Here is a 19,489-nt window from a genome sequence, read left to right on the forward strand (position 1 = left end):
ATATTTGAGTTGTTCCCTGCTGTTGCTACTGCTGTCGCTACTGGCTCTCTCTCGGTTTTAATGCTCCCTTTTTACGACCCTTTTATGGCCTTTTTATTTGCTGGCCAAGCGCTGACCTGGCCCGAAGCCACTCCTCTGCCCCCCGCCTGGTCGTCGGAAGGGGTGCCAATTGTTGTGTTGCCAACTTTACTTAACTAATTTCCAGCAATTACAGACAGAATGAAAGCAGGAGAGCAGCATGGGGAACGCAGAGAGTGGCTGCTCCCCTTATTAATTATAACTTTTCCCTCGGCCAATTGCTCTATTTATGAGGACTGCAAACACTCCTCTTAAGGCCACCGATATCAATCATCATAAAAGGCGCAGCCTCCTAACCACCGTCCTCTGAACCCTTTAAGGACACATTAGACACACTTGGTTGAGTGCTTTCGGGATTCTTTATGTTCGACAGCTCATTGGCTTTCTTAATCTTGGACCAGTTAGCCGGCCACCACCACTGCTCGAAAGGGGTCCGTCCGCCTTTACATCAAAGCGGAAAAACGAGCAACATCTGGAATGCAAACAAAAATAATCCCCCTTTCAATTTATTTACCTTTCGCTGACCAAAGCAATTTACGATTTTAATCAAAACGGCTAGTCCGTCCGTCCGACTAGCAGTCCGTGCTGCCATCAAAGAAAATAGTTGAGTTCCTGTCACAGGGCTGGCGGTCAAAGGCGATGCCATGCGATGCGATGCGATCCGAGAAAAGGACAGACAACTAATGTCCAGAGTCTAACCTAATTTGACGCTGACGAGAGCGAGTTGGAAGGCCTGTCAGAGTGTATGGGCTGACGGACGGACAGACTGACGTACATGCCAGTCTGTGCATAATGCTTATTACCGCAATCATTTACGGCACTCGGCCCGAAACGAATGGGTGCAGGACTGTGTGTGTTTCCTGGGCTTTGGACTCGCTCCTGACCCTTGGCCCTACCACTGCCACTGGTTGCTCTTTCACTCCATGAAGAATGCAATTTGCAATCTCCAGGCAGACACTAGGCACTCGGCACCCTCGCATATTAGTGAAAGTGTTGCTGAACAGTGAACGGAATAAACAAGTGCCCGATGCCCATCCCATTCCATGGCATGCCATTCCAGTGCATCTCAAATGGTAAACAGCATACAGCCAGCCTCTACACTGAGGATATGAAAATGTGGCTTGTTTAAGGAATAAACACGTCAGATTTCCCATCTTCATTAGCTAATTGGATTTTCTTTGACTGACATCCACGGTAAGGCGCGGAAAGGATTAATTGGGATGCACTCAAAGGCACTCTTTCCCTGCATTAACCTCTCAACCTCAACCTTTATTTGTATAATTAAAGCACAAGATTACAGTCATTACCTCATCTATAAGCTCAAGTTAAATCTTCAAGAAGATCTTTTTCCTCCACTTCCGACTTGATGGCTATTCACTCAATAGACCTTTGAGTATCCCGAGTGTGCACTTTACGATTGGTATACACGCTGCTGAAGTCTCTTCAGATTATATTTTCGTATGAGCCAGGTGGGGAACCTCAAGCAGCACTTTTTCGACTATGTATTTATGTGAGAGATGCTCGTCTAAGCGTTAACAAGTTAATATTCTTCTACCATCTCTTCCAGTGTACCTTCGTTGGAGTGTGCAACAGTTTCTGCTGTTTAATGGCGATGTTTAATGGAAGCTCCTACTCTCTCCAGCGCTCTCATGTGTGGATGGGCTCCTATCTCAGTGTGTGTGTGTGTGTGTGTGTGTGCCTCTGTGTGGCAGTGCCATGTTAGCTATTATGAATTGTGCAATTGTCGTCAACGCCAGCCAACGCGCTGTGATGCTCCCTACTTCTACTCTGAAGCTCAATGTCAGTCACTCCACCTCTCCACCTCCCCCTTTCGCTGCCACTATCCACCCGTTCTCTTACCATTTCTCTTTCTCTGACGACACTTCTAGTGCTTGGGTTTCATTCCGATTGCCTGCCTCATCAGTCGGAGCTCCGGACTCTTTGTTTGCACCGGCGACGCGACGTATGACTGTCTTGTCTGTCTGTGTCTCGGCTTCGTTTGCCAGCTTTTGCCGCCATTTTTCAACAGACACGCGCTTGACTGTTGTTGTTTCTGTTACTCTTTTTGTATACCCTTTATCTGTAGAGCTAGAGAATATATGTATCATGCCATCGGACGCCTAAGCTTAAAGGGGAATAATTCAGAATAAAAGTTTCTAGTAAGAACTAAACCAAAAAAAATTATGTTCATTCACTAAGCAAATTCGAAAAGCAGGTATCGCTAGGGTCTATATATCGACTGTATGCTTCGTCCATGTTTTGTTGGTACTATACCTCCTCCTCCTCCTTTCGTATGGCACTCCTAGTAAATGGCTCTTCAACGTTTGTCGCATTTTTCTGGCTGCACTTTAGAGTGCCAAATATTTTTACATTTGCTGTTCTCCATTTTCTCCCTGTCAGGGCTGCCCCCTACCCCCTCTCAGACAAATGACGCATGTTCTGTTATTTCCTTGATAAGTCTCCTAGAAATCGCTGTCAAGCCGTTCTGCTTGCCCATTTATGACACCGGCAGCACTCCAATTAAGCCACCAAGTGGCTGCAATCACTCAGGTAGAGAGTAGAGCAATTAATCAAGCCGGCAAGTATTTAATTAATTGTGGAAAATGGCTTCGCTACGTTCTCTTTGCCATCAAATCTTTTTCAAAGTAGAGAGCTACTGCTGTATCGCTATAACACATTATGCGCTTTTCCCGGTCTCATCAAAGTCATCAAATGAGTGCGACAGCAATCCCATTGGATTGGCGGCACATATGCATGCATGCATATAGATATTTGAATCACTGTATTGCCTGGCAGCTAGTTTTGCATACATCATCAGTGGTAACAGCAGGATGAGTAGCGGCAGCGGCAGCAATTGACTGACAGTTGCAACATCATCTGAATCATCCACAGCATCAACTCAAAGACTTACATGACAGCAGTTGCATGCCACACATCTGATTTCATCTGATGAGTAGGGAGCTCCTCCCGACTGTCTGTCTTCCTGTCTATCCTTTTGATTGCCATCTCGCAATATGGAAATCTTTTATGCTTATGAATATGCACGTTGCACATCGCGAATAGAATTCCCTGTTTGTCACTCTCCGGCATTGATTGAAGTGTGAGTCCTCAAAACGTACACATACATACATACATATATACATATGTATGTATGTGCACATATCCATTTTCATTATCCAAGTATACCGAGTGGTACTTATAAGCAGCTTTTGCTTGCTTTGATGATTGTCAAAAAGCAATTTATCGATTTCTAGCTGCGCAAAAGAAAGGCAGCCCCGAAGCCCAAAAGCATTTCTCACATGAATTTGTGAATGCTGTCGACAGTCGGCTCTTAAGCATTTAAGCCATTAACACGCAAAGGTCGCCAAATATTATATTGATTATAGCCGCTGGCCAGACGGTCTCCATTCCTCCTCCCACGACGTCCCTTCCCCAGCAATGAGAACCGATAATAAGTAACAATAACAAACAATCGGCACAAAGAACGAGAGAACCCAGTGTTGAATAGGGGATGGGGATGGGGATGAGAATGGGCTTGGTATTGGAAATGTAAGTGGAAATGGGGTTGGTATGGCACGGCACTGGGCTTGGCTGTATATTCAAACTGTTTTTGTTTAGTCTTTAAGCATTGAACAATAGAAGAGAGAGCTCGGGGGCATCCAAAAACATTCAAGTTGATTAAAGTTGTCTTTAGCTTCAATCAGATTGAATGGACACTCAAATCAGTTTAAATTTGAGCCTGCTTATACCCTAATCAGCTTAACTTGAAATTTATTCACTTGTTAAACAGTAATCATTTGATCAATATTAAGAGAATAATACAATTATTCGAGGACTGTACCTTTTGGCGCTCTTTCAGTCAATATATCCTCCATTCCACAATTCTTTCTTTAATTTAATATTCAAGACTCTTCTATGACCCTCTTATATTTATAAGAGAAAACCACTCATATTTTAATCCATTTTGCCCAGATTTTGATAACAAATAAAATGAAATCATACACATTCAATTTATTTGCCAAAATTCAATCTGCATGTATACTTTTTCAGAATTTTTCCACTTATTCCCCATAGCATTTTACAGTCATCACGGTACCAAATACAAAATTGATTCTTCCGTCCTTTTTCTGCCTTGTTTCGAGGGTTTCGTGTAGGTCCTGGGAGAGCGGAGAGGGGAGAGGGGGAAGGCATACCACATAAATATTTAACCGTTTAGTCAATCGATTGGGTCAAGAATGCACTCGACGCCTGTCAAGTAAATACCCGTACCATTCCTTGCGGGGCATGTATTTGTTGCAGATCAAGGCATTCACCAAATGCAGAATCCCAGCCAGAAGGCCGAATCCTCCGGCCAAAAAGAACATGTACTGGTACTCGTTGCCACAGTGAAAAATCATGGCCACGAGCATGGTCAGGCTGCAGCCGATGCACACCATGCCGCTGGCCAGATTAAACGTCATCGCCTGTAAAACAGGCCATTCAGTAGGTGTCCATGGAGCACGAGGCCAGGGTGGCCTCCTAGATATACGCACAATTGGATCGAGCCCTACGGTAAACCAGCACAAACGACACAGGACAAAGACCACAGACTGAACAGTGATGACTGGTAGAGAGTAGACGTATAAAATCACGGAGAGATAGTACTCGCCGCCTAAGACACATTGCGAATACAACACCATTATTAAGTAGACCAGTGCAACAATCTCCACAGTCTGTAAAAGAAAGAAACATGGCAGAAGGGAATGGCATTTCAGGGATAATCTGTATGTCTGTATCGAATCCCCCCATCAGAGTTACCACCGTAAAGAGCTGCATCACCAGGTTGACCAAACGAATGGTACACTTAAACATATTTACAAAAAATTTGCACAACTCCTTGACATTAAAAACAAAAAAATTTTTCGTCTGGAAATGAAAATGAGAAAATGGGGTAAAAGGGTCCACTTGGTAGTAACATTTTATTGCTCTCGGTGCGAAGGGTTTTTCTTTTATTTTTCCTCGTTTTTTTTTGTTCTGTTTTGTTCTGTTTTGGTTCCCCTAATCTAATTGGCCTCGATAGCGATAGAAGTCGTTGCCCTTCGGTTGCTGCTTTTGTTTGGACTAATTTCATTACTGTCGGAATGTGGCGATGATTTCATGCAATTTAAAGCCACATTTTTCAGTGGCAAAGCATTTAGCATACTCGTAATTGTCGCTCTGTGTACCTGACCGGGCGAACGGGCCCCTTTTGGAGCACCCTAGTAGTACCACTAGGATCCCAGAGCTGTAGCAGGACTCCGTTGCCGATGCCCCACCCCAGGCTTTTATGATAATTGCCTGTTGACACGGGATGGCCAGGAGACGCAAGCTAGAACAAGCCACAGAAATGGGTTGGGGTTTGGGTTGGGGCTGGGGTTTGGGAAAAGGTTTGAAAATGGGAATACGCTGCTGATAAATGAAAATTTTCAAAATGTGAATCAACAAAAGAGAACCAAAACAAAATAGAAGGATTGTAAATATAATTTCATTTGTTTCAAAGGATACTTTTCTCCTGTTTTTTTTCCCCCGCGGTGCTTTAATATTTCATTCTGTATTCTTAACACTTCAACTTTCTATAGGTTTCATGGTTATCTTTTTATATTATTAATAGTTTTTCCTGTTTATAAAATACATATTCTTAGTGGGTTCTTTATCTCAACAACTACGTTTTATATTTCCACATTGACTTCCACTCAATCACAACCGTCTGATAATTGGGATGGGTTCCTCACTGAGGAGGTATACTCTCCCTAAAGCCATAAATATTGCACTTCAATACTTAACCAAACACAGCGACTTTTCGTGTTTTGTTGGGAAAAGACAAAAAACTTTTCGACTTGCGAGTAATCCAGGGATGTGAAGTGAAGTGCAGTCCCCAGAGAGAACTCCCCCAAAGAAGGAGAGAAAGAAAGAGAAGTGTACCCAAATAAACAACAGCGGAAATGTAGGCTATGATTTGCTTACTTGCCACCAAGAGCATGGGGAGGCGTGTGGCTCTGTGGCATGGGACTTGAACCAATGACATGGATGGTGGTGTGGCAGAGGCAGCAACAGAAACAGAACCAGAAACAGAACCAGAGAAACATAAATCAAATGCATGTACAATTTTGTACTTTCCGCACACATATCCTGGATCCTGGATGCAAGTGCATTGGGGCTGGCACAAAGGAGCGGCACCGTACGGGACAGGAAAGCAGAGAGCAACCCCAGGAACCCCAGGAACAGGACGACAGGAAAGCAAAGGAGAGGGAAGGACGACGACGAGTACAAGGGGCAGTAAGTGTGAGTAAGAGTGCGTTGTGTTTTGTGCACATCCGTTAACTTTGTCATTTTTGCTCATTTCCTTCCGCTATGGACAAGAAAACTGCAGCACCAGCAAAAGCAGAGAAAACGGCAGGAAGAGCAGCATCAGTGGCAGTGGCAGGAACGAAATGATTCCCAGCAGTGCTCCACTGAGCCACTGAGCCACTGACAAGCCGTAAGAAAAGCAAACACTGCACCACACAACACAACAACGACGCAACGCCACACACAAGGCCCAAGGAAACAAAAGCCATGCGGAAAGCGGCAATAAGTTGGGGGCATAACTTTTAGTGGCATCAACAGAAAGAGAGAGAGAGTGGGTGTGGGTGTGGGTGTACGGCACGAAGAACATTTTGCATGAAATTAGAGCCATAAGACACAACCCACCGAACCGAATGCCGAAGGAGCAAAAAGTCTTGAGGTCTATAACTTGCTTCTAGGAATTTAATTATTTTCCAGTTGCTGCGCTCTCGAGTTGCTGTTGCTGTTACTGCTTGCAACTTGGACACGGGGGTCTTATTTTTTGCACATTACAAGATACCCCGCCTAACATCCGACTTCTCCGCCCCCCAACGCCACCCGCCCGGGAGAATCGTGTGCCAAAAATAGGAAAACTTTTGCTGCAATTTTCATTCGCATTTATTGTGTTGACATGCTGCCACACTGCGTATACGTATATCCTTGATGCAACCAAACAATTTATTTATTTAAGTTGTGCTGCAAGTAGTGGAGGCAGAAGTGGAACGGGTAACAGGGAACGGGGATCAGGGGCACGTGGTGTGGCACGGGGTTTGAGAATGTAGCCAAAGAAAACTTTTCCCCTTATGTTTGTGTTTGAAAGCTGCAAAATATTTGTACACTTTTCCGTTGTTTTGTCGTTGTTTGTAGCTCCATGTCCCCCCTGGGTCCACACTGTGTCCCCCGTATCCGATTAGAGCTGAACAGAAGCCAGAATCGGATAGAAGTTAACCCCCATTCCACCTTGAGCATTACTCTATATCCCATATCCCTGGCAAATGCATGCATTCAAAGTCAAAGCCACATTAATTAGCATGCTAAGCTGACTTTTATCAAAAAACCAATTAAATCTACAAAAGCCTCATGCACACACACACACACACAGACTCACACTCACAAAAAGTAAACTTGATAATTAAATACATGTGTGGGAGTGAGTGCCTTTGAGTTCAAAGTTGAATGCCAGCCAAAAACTCCTGGAATATGCATAATTTTTTATATTACTCAAAGGATACCCTGAGGAGAGGGTGCCTTAACTTTGAGCCGAATCGAGCCGTCTCGCCTAAGGGTTTTCTTAGATTCAACTTTTCCTAAAGTCTACTTTCGATTGTAGACAGATCTTTTGGACATGGATTGGTCGTTAGCCAAGTGCTTAAAGCAAAATATTCCAGTCTTTTTTTTAGTTTACCATTATTCCTATAGACAATCCGATGCGGGGCTACAAAATTGCAGGGTATCCAAAACTTCGACACAGAAGCTCTCATCTCTCTCTCTCCCATTTTTTTTCATATCATACGCGACACAACATATTAAAAAGTAGGAAACATGGGGAAATGGGAACGTCATAAAAATTACAAATAACGTTATTAACGTTAAATTAAACTTTGGAAATTTGTGTTTATCCAAAGCCCAAGGACCGAGAACAAGACGGACATGGAGGGAAAGGACTAAAGCGAGTGGAGTGGAGAGAGTGGAGTGTGTATAACTTTTGCGAGTACATAAAATAAAAGTACATTAAAAGTGGAAGGCGGAAGCGAGAGAAAGCCAAAGCTTGTTTATGTTTACCATAATTTGCGGCTCAACCTCAGTCTCAGCCTCTGTCTCTAAATATAATCAAAGCCTTCAAATAGAGTCACAAGGGGGGGGAGAGGACTGCGGTAATATCCATTCCCTTGTGGGATCGGGGCTTAGTGGGGGGATCTTTACCTACTCAACTTTTGTGTGAATGCCATGTTTTTCTCTTTCTCTCTATCTGATTTTTCTAGTTTTCTTTTTCCACTCCCTCCCGCACTCTCTGCTCCAATTTGCTGTGTTCGTATTTGTCAAGCTGCAAGCGTATGCCTGACACGTAGTAAATTAAATGTGAAACTCTGTAGCAGAGTGTAGCTAACTGTGAGTTTAGTTTGAGTGTAAGTGTATGTGTTTGAGTGGCTACAAAGAATGCTCTTCATGCTCTTCAGGCACCGTGTACTCCATTGCCTTCTTCCCCTTGCCCACTTTAAGGGCTATAAATCATCAAAGTTCAACGTTTGCCATTTTGTCGACAATGTAAGAGAGTGGGAGAAAGTAAGAGAGAATAGTGAGTGTGGTGTGTGTGTTGTATGAGTGTTTGTACCCAAATGTGTTTGCTTTGCAATTTCCTTTTATTTATTTAAAGTTTTTAAGTAAACATTGCTCTTCGCCCACTCACTCCCACCCCCTCACGCTCTCTGCTAATATTAAGTTTTCTGCCAAAAAGTTTTCACAAGTAATCTTTTAATTAAGTGCCAACTCTTCGCTCAGACTCTCTCTTCAGACATGCAGATACATACAGATAGAACAAACCAAGGGAATTATGAGAGCAACAGGAAGATCCACAAAGGCAGACAAAGGCAGACAGAAAGACAGAAAGAGATGATGTTAAATGGTCGCAGAGAGCGAATGGTGGAATCCAATTTGATTAATGGACAAAATGCCAGGCTCAATTAGAGCGACCAACACAAGAAAGAGTACGAGTATTAACCGTTAGCTTAAGTTCAAAAAGGGGATAAGAGAGGCAGAAGAAGAGAGCCCTCCAAATAAACAGCAAGAAAACAACAACTAATTGCACCACAAACGACAAACGGGAACATTACCAATGAAAGGGGGAGAAACATCAGCGACAAAGGAAGGAGAAAGAACGCAATAGCGACAAAGAGCGACCAAAAGCAACAACAAAAACCATGGAAAACAGCAAATAGCAAACAACGGAAAAAGTAAAGAGCATGAGAAAGAGAGCTGCAAATATTTCGCAACTAATAAAAACATTGCAGCGTACTAAATCAAGTGGAAAACTGTAAAAAAATATAAAAAACATACAGAAACCCATTGGAAGGTGAGCAAGGGAGATGGGAGAGGAAGTGGGGGAGGGAGACCAACAAGAAACGCTCGTGAAAAAATGTACCACAGGAAGAAAATAAATGTGAAATATGGTTAATAGTTACCCCGAGGTGCCACAGAAATAATAGCAGCTGACATTTGACATTAGTTTTCCAGTGCGAAAAGCAAGGTGAAGAAAATGTTTGCAGTTTTCCTTTTGCGCTTAATTAAAGAGATTGTCGGGAATTATAAATTGCGCCACTAAAACAACACTAACGACGCTCTGGATCCGATCCGTCTTCAGCTGCACTTTTGAATTGATTAACGACCTACTCGTGGGGAGGAGTGGGGCTTAAGAGTTCCGATGTACATAAAGTATGTAGTAAGAAAGGGTGAGGTATTCATACGAGTGGTGTATGACCTTTTATAAATATACCTTGCATAAACTGTTCATTCATTGCCTCTGTCTCTCTCTCTCTCACTCAGATCTGAAGATGCCGATCTGCAAATTACGCACTGCTTATTAGCGATGCGCAAGGGCTGGTTTTCTACATTTGTTTTGACAGTCCGATGCACGAAAAAGGGTGGAAGTACCTTCCTATCTAACTATTAAAATGCTTAACATAACTGATAAATAATCTTAAAATGATAACAATGAATCGTTTAATTAGTTCTCGTGTCTATTCTCACTATCATCACTATAACACTTGCTATTACCCTCTAACGTTTAAACAACCAACAGCTGCTATTTCCCTTGAAACCATAGCCTTCACTCTTCATTACTATTTCATTCGCTCTCTTCATTGTTTTTGCTTTTTTCGGAGTGGATCGCATTTCATAGAATTGCAAATTTGAGTACACATTGTCTTTCTCTCTCTCATTGTTTTTTTCCCCCCGGTAGCGTAATTGGACTCTACTTTCAAATGGTCCAAAAGCGACTCTTGAGCTTTCGACCTTAATTGCACTTTGGCAACGTTTTTCGTCCTTGTTTGTGTTTGACCAAAATTGTCTGCCACCCCAAACTGATTGATTGATTTATTGAATGATTGATGGATGGATTGGCTGTTGTCCAAGGGCATAATATTTGCATAGATTTAACTAATTGCTGGAAAAATGAGAGGAGAATTTACTTCTGCAAAATGTACAGGAAAATTAAAATTTTCATATGCTCTTAAGTGCATTTTGGTCAAATATTGGTTTATTCTTCACTTCATGGCACAAACAATTTAAACAATCTTATGGTATTAGTGTCCGGATTACAATGCTGAACATCCATTTATCGTTGAGACGAGGAAGGGATCCATTTCCGGAATCGAAATTAGATCAAAGACCTAACGATAATCATAATTAAATTTCATTATCAAACGCTTTCAATTAGCAGGAAAAACAGCTCAAAAACATCTTCAACAATTGAGTAGAAAATGTCACGGAGAAATGCCCCCTTCTTTGGGTCCAAAGTGCAAACAATGGGTTGAAGAAAACTTGGTCAAAGTTCAGCGATAACTAAGGATACAACAGCTGCTTTTAATTAAAGCTGAAAACTCTTTGCCTTCGCCACTAAAAAGAGGTGAAGGGCAGCCACTTTTCGAAGATAAACGACACTTTTGACCGAATTTATTTTTGGCCAACTGAAAGTGGACCTCAACCTGAAGTGGCTTTAGTTTTTTGGGTGGCGAAGGCCTCATAACACACATTTCAATTTCCTGGCCATGAATAATGGCAAATGTCCAAAAGATGCTGGCTAAACCAGACGCCATTTATTAGCCCTTATCAGGATATACGCTCAAAAGTACACTGGAAAAACCCACTTGCCTCTTAATTAGTCCATGAACAGGGTATAAAAATAACAGAGAAATACGATTCATAATAATAAATGGAATTTTTACTTATTTTTACTTTCGGCTAAGGGTTTAATCATTAAAGACTTATTATATACTTATTTTTTGCTGTGTAGAAACTATTGACCAAGGGAAATGCTTTGCGGCCAAGTTTTGTGGCTGGCTAATTGAGTTAATTGTGGAAAAATTAGGCTCAATGTCCGAGGCCACATTGTCCTTGGGGCCACTTAAAATGTATTGTCTGCCATCGATAATGAGACGACGGGCAGAGAGAGACAGAGAGATGATTGACCAAGTTCATCATTCAATTATGAGCGTCATCGTCGATTTTTCGGCCTTTCATGTTAAATGCATGAATATTATTTTGAACGTGAGTGTACGCTTAATGATATTTTCCTGTAAACTGACAACTCTATATTATGAACATACATATATGTAGGAGGGGTGACGGTGCGCTGTGGTGTGCGGTTTAGCTAAATGACAAACGAGACATTGACATGAAAATTCACTTTTGAACACGGGCCCAGAGATGGATTTCTATACACTTAATATAGCAGCACGTTAATATCCATCCCCTGCTGTCAGGTAGTCACCATCGCATTTGTCAGTAACACACACACAACATGAATGACACACGTATATGTACATATGTACTATACATACATACATACAAATATCCCCATTTATGAGTATATAGTATTTTTGGTAAATTTAAGCCACGAACAAAACTCCATTTAATTTGGAATAAATATTAAGCGAAGGCCTCTTTATTATCGACAAACAAATTGTTGAGTGTAATAATTGATATGAAAACTAAATAAATAAACGAAAATTTAATTACCTGATGGCTATTTGGCCTGGTCGGACGTCTGTTTTAATTGCTATCGACGACAAGTGCGGCCTAAAAATGACAAAAGCGGAAAATTTTCAACAGCATTATTATTTTTATCAATTTATAATGGGCCAACAATACAAGTGATTGAATGAATATGCATGAGTCGGTATTTCCCCACGCCCGGCTCACACCCTGTCGTGCTCGTATGGTGGGCCAAGAAAATTTACAATTCAATCAGAGGCCGCAACAGTGCAGTGTCAAAACCGCTGTAGCAGCAGTGGATGGAGCAGAGGTAACTGCTGTGGCAGGAACGGAGGCAGAGAAGCGGCTGGGGCAAGAATGGGAGCAAAAGCAGAGGCTGTGGCTGAAACGGAGGGGACAGCAGCGACTGCGGACGGAACAGAGGCAGTAGCAGCGGCTGTGGCAGGAACAGTAGCATGAGACAGCAGCAACAGAAGCTGAAACACCGCATCCGCAATCACTAAAAATTAATTTCAATTTTATTGCATAAAAGTGAATCAACCGCAACAGCAACAGCGGCCACATTGAACGATGGTTGATGCTGGATGTGAAGTAGGAGTTGGATTTGGAGGTGGTTTGAGCCCGGCCAAAACAAGAACAAGGCAGATTTGTATGGGCTATCGGACACCTTGGAAATCTTTTGAAATGAGTTCAGGATTATCATACAATTTTTTACATTGCGCGAAGTCTTCTTTCTTTAATGCTATAGATAGCAAAGGTTCTTCGTCAAACAAATAGCGCTGGAAGGAGGAGTGATGTATGTATGTATGTATTAATGATGAGATTGGGTTGAGTTTTGGTAGTTTTTAAGCCTTTTCCCTATCAAGAGTGGAGTTTGAAAGAAGCTTAAAATTGAAAGAACTGATCTAAGGAGTGCTGAATTTCCATAAGTATCGTTGGATTATAGTTTTCGGCATCTAACTTTTGATGGAGTCAGCAGTGCATCCTTTAATCTACTTGCTTCCGTGCAAGAAAATATTGCTACCTTCGGTCTTTTTTTCAATCTCTACTTAAACACAACATACCATAGCATAGTACCGGGTATAAAAACAACGTTGAGGCCTGGGCCAAGAGGTCGAGTAAAATATGCAGATCAACTGGGGTCTGTCAAGGGGCGAACTGAGTGGGAAAGTGCTCAGAAGGGATTGCGAACCTTACCAGCGTTGGGGGTATATTTTCAGCCAAAAGCCAAACATTTATGAAAATGCAAAAGCGTTTTTAGGGTTTACCTCTCAGGTAAATCTGACGCTGCAGCGGCGCCAACTGCAGAACGATATTAATGCGAAGCAAAAACTGGCTAAAACTAGAAGAAGCACACAAAAAAAAAACGAGAACATGAATTGCGGTTTAAGCATTGAATTATGAATATTTCCTTGCCTCGACCCCGACCTGGTTTTCTGTTGATTCCACCTTCTGTTGGTGGCCGCTGCCAGGGCAACATTTATCATCGTGGTAGTCGGAGATTCTGATTAAAAGCGAGAAATGTTTCGCAATAATGTTTCCCCCGAAACCCGACTCTCGACTCTCTCTCTCTCGACTCAACTCATCCTCATCCCCAACTACTGATTCAACAAATGCTAAAATCGCGGCACACAAAATGTACGCAACGCATCAGGTTGCAAAAAGAGATTGTGCGCCCTGCGACCCCCTGATATTTTCTGGTTTTAGGTTATGGAATTTTGTGCATTCTACTCGGTTTTATTTATTTATTTTTTTTTCCCCCCCCCCCCTGTTGCCATATTTTGAATGATGTTGAATGATGATCATAATGAGGACGCAAATTCCCATTCAATTTGTAAAGCAATTCATTTGGTTCTTATGCTAAATGGCAATGGCATTATATAAATTAGACAAAAGCCGAAACTTTTCCACCGTAAGCACCAGACGCGATAGCCGAGGAACCCAGGCATTATAATTGGCACAACTTTTGCTCGGTTATCATGAAAACTCATTTATTTCAACGCAATCAACGTACTATACCCAGAGAAAAGCAGACAGACGGACGAGAGGACAGAAGGACCAACGGAAAGACAGATATCCAGACGGATGGAACGGACCTGAAGAGTGGAAGTTATAGCAATTAGCGGACTCGAGTGAATAGAGCCAAAAGGAATTAGGCAGCAAACCAGACCCTGGCACAGCTGTAGCCTGGCAACGGCAAAGAACAGCACAGTGCCGCTGCCGCTGTGCCACAACCACGGGTGAAAAGTGGAGCAGAAAAAGGCAGCAACAAATGCGCTCCCGATGATACTCATAAGTAGGGACGCGTGTGTGGCATGAATGGAAGTTTAGCTTGTACAAGTACATACCGTCTCGACATCAGCCTTCATGCCACAACACAGTGCCGCTCTCTCAACTGGATCTGTTACAGCTACATTAGGTACATTTGTATGTGATTAACAATTTAAGTGGTCCGTTTAAAACAGCGGTCGGCACAGCCCTATCTCATGTGCATAGGAAATACAATTGTAGAACGTTGGTCGGCTTTGAATGTGTGCGTGCCGACCACCGGTCCAAAATGGCGCTTGATATGATACATTGCGTGACTGAGTCCTTCACCGAAAACTACGAGCATTACCAGGTCTTGGAATTGTCATTACCGTATGCGAAGGATGCACTCTTCTCGCGTAAATTCGAGAGAGTTACCCTTATATTCAACAATAATTTTATTCTAAATATTATTATCTTTAAAAAAGCCCCCTAAACAGACGTGACTTCCTTGTAAAATCCATTAAGATTTATGGTTTCTTTGACAATACAAATTTGAGGAATAAAATGCTTCCATCATTAATTAACCTTTTAATGCTGCTAAGTAATCTATATAAAGGTAAACGAAAAAATCATTAGCTTAATTTCCTGTTTACTTTATAAATTAAGACGTGCAACATGCCCCAGCTGCCCAAGTCTATCATTACCAGCGATGACCGGGTGAACGGGTTCTCAGACCCTTCCAAAAGTGGGCAACACTTTTACCACCGTATTCATAATATATTCAGAAATAAACTTTGTGTTCATATTGATTTATTGAATTTTGTCACTTTTGAGCCGCTGACGGACCGAACCATTCATTAAACTCATTAATTGTCATTCATTTACGGGTGGACAACAAAATTTCAATCTTTTTTCCTTTGCGTGTTTGGTGTGCTGGATTTTTTTCGTTGGTTTTCCGAAAATTTTTAACATTTAATTAAGTCAGCAGACGGCGAAATGATTTATACAATTTATGCGCGACACACATTTGCATAATGCAGCGCAACAAATCACAAATCAAATGTTTATTAATGCATAGACGCCCGCATATTCCCTCGCCGAAAACCGCCAGCCTCGCTCCACATATCCTCTTAGCATCCCCCCCATTCTACATGTCCTATTAAAAACCACGCTCTGCCAACATTATTGCAATCCATATCAATATCATTTTTGCATTTTAGACGCGCTTGAATGGTTTGTCCTCATGAATTATGGGAGAACAACTCAATCAAAAATCGAAACAAAAGACAAGGAAAAACCAGTGGAAAACCGGGAAAATAGAAACAAATGAATTAGCCATATCTATGGTGGTGGCCCTGACACAGCGTCTATGTGTGTGAGTGACGGCGTGATAACGCGTTATTACACTATAAAATCATTAATATGGCGGCTCTAATGGCGCTGATATGTAAATGTAGGACTCCCGCGTCTCCTGTCACGCAAAGCGCTTGTAAAAATATACATAAACATACAAACGTGTCTGTATGTACGCTCACATATAGACAAGGAGCGCAGAAATGTGGCATTAGCTGACAGTCTTTGGCAACGCCTACCATTTGCAGCCATTACCAAACACTTTGCCCATAAACTGACTTCCACACGGAGCCACAGAGAGAAAGAGAGAGAGACAGAGACATGAGTCCCGTCAAGGCAACGGAATCTATTAGTTTGTCGAGGCTTAGCTAAATTTTCAGGAGCACTCAGGGAGCAGGCTATGAGAGACAATTCCGCAAATTTGATATGCGCAATTTGTTAACCAACGAGGAGAGCACAGAGCACGCTCAAATCGACTCTGGAAAGAGACATCGAAGCGAGCAAGAGCCAAAGGCATAGACCTATGTAGCTGTTGATTAGGTAAAGCTGCTCTTACACGATACCTATTGCACAGGTGCAATTTTTTCTATGTATCTTGCTCTATCATACAACAAACACTCACATCTCACTAGCATCTTTAAGTACATGTGCCATCCGGTTTTTTTCCTTTGCTCATAAATGATCGGGGGAAAACGTATCGTGTGAGCACAGCTGTAAGGACTGAGACTCTTCGGTTCGCCGTGGCTGTGACAAAGGAGTGGTTTATATAACCACCGCCCCTGGCAACCTGTTGCCGGCTACGCACTTTTTATGACTCCAACAGGCAGCGGGTGGTTGCGTGTTTCTGCTTCTGATTCTGCCACAATCACCTTATGCCCCTCATGCCTCACAGCCACCACAAAGTCGTCACCATAAAACGTAATATGCCACATGACTCGCTGATGGAAAACACAACCATTTCCACAGAAAATTGTATAACATATAGCTGTGCAGCACTGAGGCAGAAAAAATGCTTCCTTCAATACTTCGTTCTAAGTTTTCTCCGATTAAATCTGGTGTTTCAGCCAACAATTTGCGTTTTGTTTATTCCTCTTTTGTACTGAATTTCTGATTTTCTGAAATTGCCAACAAGATATGCAAAGAACTCTTTGGCCCCGGCCCGCGATGGGGAAACTTATAGTTTATACTTGGGCAAATCACGGCGCAAGACAAAAGTAGTCAACTCTCGACTTGCAAAGTTTCCTCTTGGTCAGCCGATTGCATTTGGCCAAGAGCAGCATCAGGCAGCATCGGGCAGCAGAAGCAACAACAAAAACTGCAATTGAATTTTATAACAAACAATTTTACGCTTTAAGCACACTAGAATTTGCTTTTGTTGTAGCTACCAATGAGGCAGCCAGCAGCCATCAGCCAGCAGCCAGTGCCGTGAAGTGCTCTCCGGCTCGAACCAGGTCTCGGACTAAGCTTTCGGTCTCCGGACTGCAGACTGCAGACTGCGGATTGCCTCATTGACTTTGCCTTTGGCCAAAGCAATTTTCTACTACTTTTTTTCTCTTCTTCTATTTATCGTTATTTACCATTAGCTGCCGCCCGCCCCTCTCCAGGACCCGTAATGCCTGTAACGACCACAATAAGCATTTCCTTCTCTTATTTTTGTTCCTCTTTCTACCTTTTTTTTCGGCTGCACTGTGGGTAATCGTTGCACAAAGTTTCACAACAAAAAAAAAACAGAAAAGGAACAAAATTGAAAACAAACAACAACGAATGATTGAGTTGCATAAGCACAAAACTTATACAAATCGAATGGCTCTTAATTAAATTAACTTTTTGCTCATATTCTCGGTTTTGCTTATCAAAAGTCAAAGGGTTTAATAGGAATGGCGGTAATGTAAGGAAGTCCTTGATTGTGATGTTTGTTCTTTGGTTGTGTGTTTTGGTAACATTTAAGATACTCCTTAAATCGAATATTATCAATGCACAATGTTTCAGATAATAGCACATACCTTTGCAGATAATTTATTCATCTTTAAAAGTTACTCAAACTAATTTTACATACAACCTCTTTTATTTGTCTTACTTCTCAGTTGGGTATTGTTTAGGCTTTAAACTAATTTACTTTTACATATATTGTCGCACTTTTATTTAATTTATCTGCAGACTTATCACATTAGCATTTCTTATGGGCAGAGCCCCTCCTTAGAGATTCATGAGAAAGTTGTTATAGCCACGCCTCAGACTTGGTCTCAGGTCTGAGCTCCATCTCCATTCTCAATCCCAGACTCAGCTCCCATCTCCATTTTTAAGCCAAGACTCTGCTACCAGTCTCAGCCTTAATCTCATTGCCATTTCCCAACCTAGAGCCATTCCATGCCCAAGTGTATAATTATTCTATCTGTCGCATATGCATGAGATCAGCCATAAGACCAGGGGGCCTTAGTCTTTCCCATCTTTATCATTCCTTGCCTTGCTTTTTCGGTATGTATATATTCATATGCGTATGGCCAAAAACTTCTCCCCATCTCCACATCTTCCCATGGCTTCCCTGCTTCATTAGCAACTTTGTGCGTATTCATTAGGCAGCTGCCGCTTCAGCAGCAAAGGGAGCAACAAGAGTCAGCTCCCTCATGCCCCCAGCACAGGCGCACAGCTGCGACTGGTTGATAAAAGATTTATGCGAGCACTGATAACCCGACAAAACGCACACATCCATAGACATCCATGCCACCCGCCTTGGATAAATAAACCAAACAAAAAAACAACAAAAACCAGAAACCCAGAATTTCTATTGGCAGAAGTCTCAAGGATTGCTAAAAAAAGAGAGTAATACGATGATATTAAAGAAAGGAAAAATATGTTTAAGTTGACGAAGTTTTAGATACCCTGACATGTTTCCATGAAAGATATTAGATATAGTGCTACACAAAATACGAAACTATCTACGCTTAGTTAGGAAATAGTTTTCACAGAAAGAACCATGAAATTTCGTCTGTAGATATCACCGCTTCTGAAAAATCCTAAAACTCCTGCCGTAAGGGTATTTAACAAATATTAAAAAAGTGAAAAATAAAATAGAAAAATTAAAGCACACAAAAATGGCAGCTGCTTGATTTGGCATTCAGCAGCAAAAGCGTCTGTGCCACGAGAGACAGCTGGGGCAGGGCCGTGGAGGGCAAGGCTTCTCCATCCAGAAGGATGTCTGTCTCGAAGAGGGGTGGCGGACTGTTGCACTGCCCCTCGGCACCCCCTCGAAAACCACAACTTGTTTCAGGAAATGTTTTTGGCAAAATGTTTGGTAACTCGACGGCAGGCGGCTCTCTCACATGTTCATAAATTAAAATGCCGCAAATCAAATTCACATAAGGCTTCAAAACACTCAAACGCCTGTGCTCGAAGCGCCACAAAGGCTGACTGACAGGCGCAAGGGGGGAGATCGGTGGAACGGAAGCGTAGGGTTTGGGGCACGGCCCGAGGCAATCCTTGAACATTGTCTAAACCGAAAAACCCAAAAACTGGCGCGCCGCTGCATGTTAAATTATGTTCACACTTTTGTGGGCTCCACTGCCGGCATCGGACCCCTTGGACCCAGTACTCCAGGCCCGGACACGGCTCCTCACTTGAGTGGCGAGTCCATATGGGTGGGCGTGGCCAGTGGACTGGTGGATGGGTGAGTGGTTCGGTTTGCATGTGCGGTTTTTATGCTGGCCAACCACTTAATCTCCTTTTCGGTTCCGGGGGCTCCTCGACTCCCATTGAGGTT

The 19,489-nt window shown here is 42.4% G+C and overlaps 2 protein-coding genes across 5 annotated transcripts in view; both read right to left on the reverse strand.

The window, feature by feature from the left end:
• The window catches only part of LOC108157315 (opioid-binding protein/cell adhesion molecule), a 136,926-nt gene that overhangs the window by 98,992 nt on the left and 18,445 nt on the right, over positions 1-19,489 (reverse strand). For 2 of the 3 annotated variants that reach the window (XM_017289322.2, XM_017289320.2), the window contains exon 2: positions 12,154-12,213. The gene's annotated coding sequence lies outside the window, so the exon portion shown is untranslated. Of the gene's footprint in view, positions 1-9,599; positions 9,757-12,153; positions 12,214-19,489 lie in introns of those variants that run through there. The other variant, XM_017289321.2, reaches the window with a different exon arrangement.
• LOC108157317 lies at positions 4,074-4,994 on the reverse strand. Of its 2 annotated transcripts, none has more exons than XM_033389454.1 (4): positions 4,879-4,994; positions 4,611-4,790; positions 4,348-4,541; positions 4,074-4,235 (listed from the first exon to the last, which is right to left on the reverse strand). In XM_033389454.1, the coding sequence occupies exons 1-4, from the start codon at positions 4,927-4,929 to the stop codon at positions 4,166-4,168; spliced, it is 495 nt and encodes a 164-aa protein (XP_033245345.1). In that variant the 5' UTR covers positions 4,930-4,994; the 3' UTR covers positions 4,074-4,165. The 2 variants fall into 2 exon arrangements, with proteins under 2 accessions (XP_033245345.1, XP_017144815.1); XM_017289326.2 differs by having other exon boundaries at positions 4,876-4,992.

Source organism: Drosophila miranda, chromosome 2 (genome assembly GCF_003369915.1).
Source record: "Drosophila miranda strain MSH22 chromosome 2, D.miranda_PacBio2.1, whole genome shotgun sequence".
In the NCBI taxonomy this organism is placed as follows: domain Eukaryota; kingdom Metazoa; phylum Arthropoda; class Insecta; order Diptera; family Drosophilidae; genus Drosophila; species Drosophila miranda.

What these genes read in the sequence shown, in the direction of transcription:
- LOC108157317 (XM_017289326.2), bottom strand. Translation starts at nt 4,929, where the DNA reads ATGTTTAAGTGTACCATTCGTTTGGTCAACCTGGTGATGCAGCTCTTT. An exon ending in CCGTAGGGCTCGATCCAATT is followed by an intron (nt 4,542 to 4,610) that starts GTGCGTATATCT and finishes CCTGTTTTACAG; the next exon opens with GCGATGACGTTTAATCTGGC. An exon ending in TACATGCCCCGCAAGGAATG is followed by an intron (nt 4,236 to 4,347) that starts GTACGGGTATTT and finishes CCGCTCTCCCAG; the next exon opens with GACCTACACGAAACCCTCGA.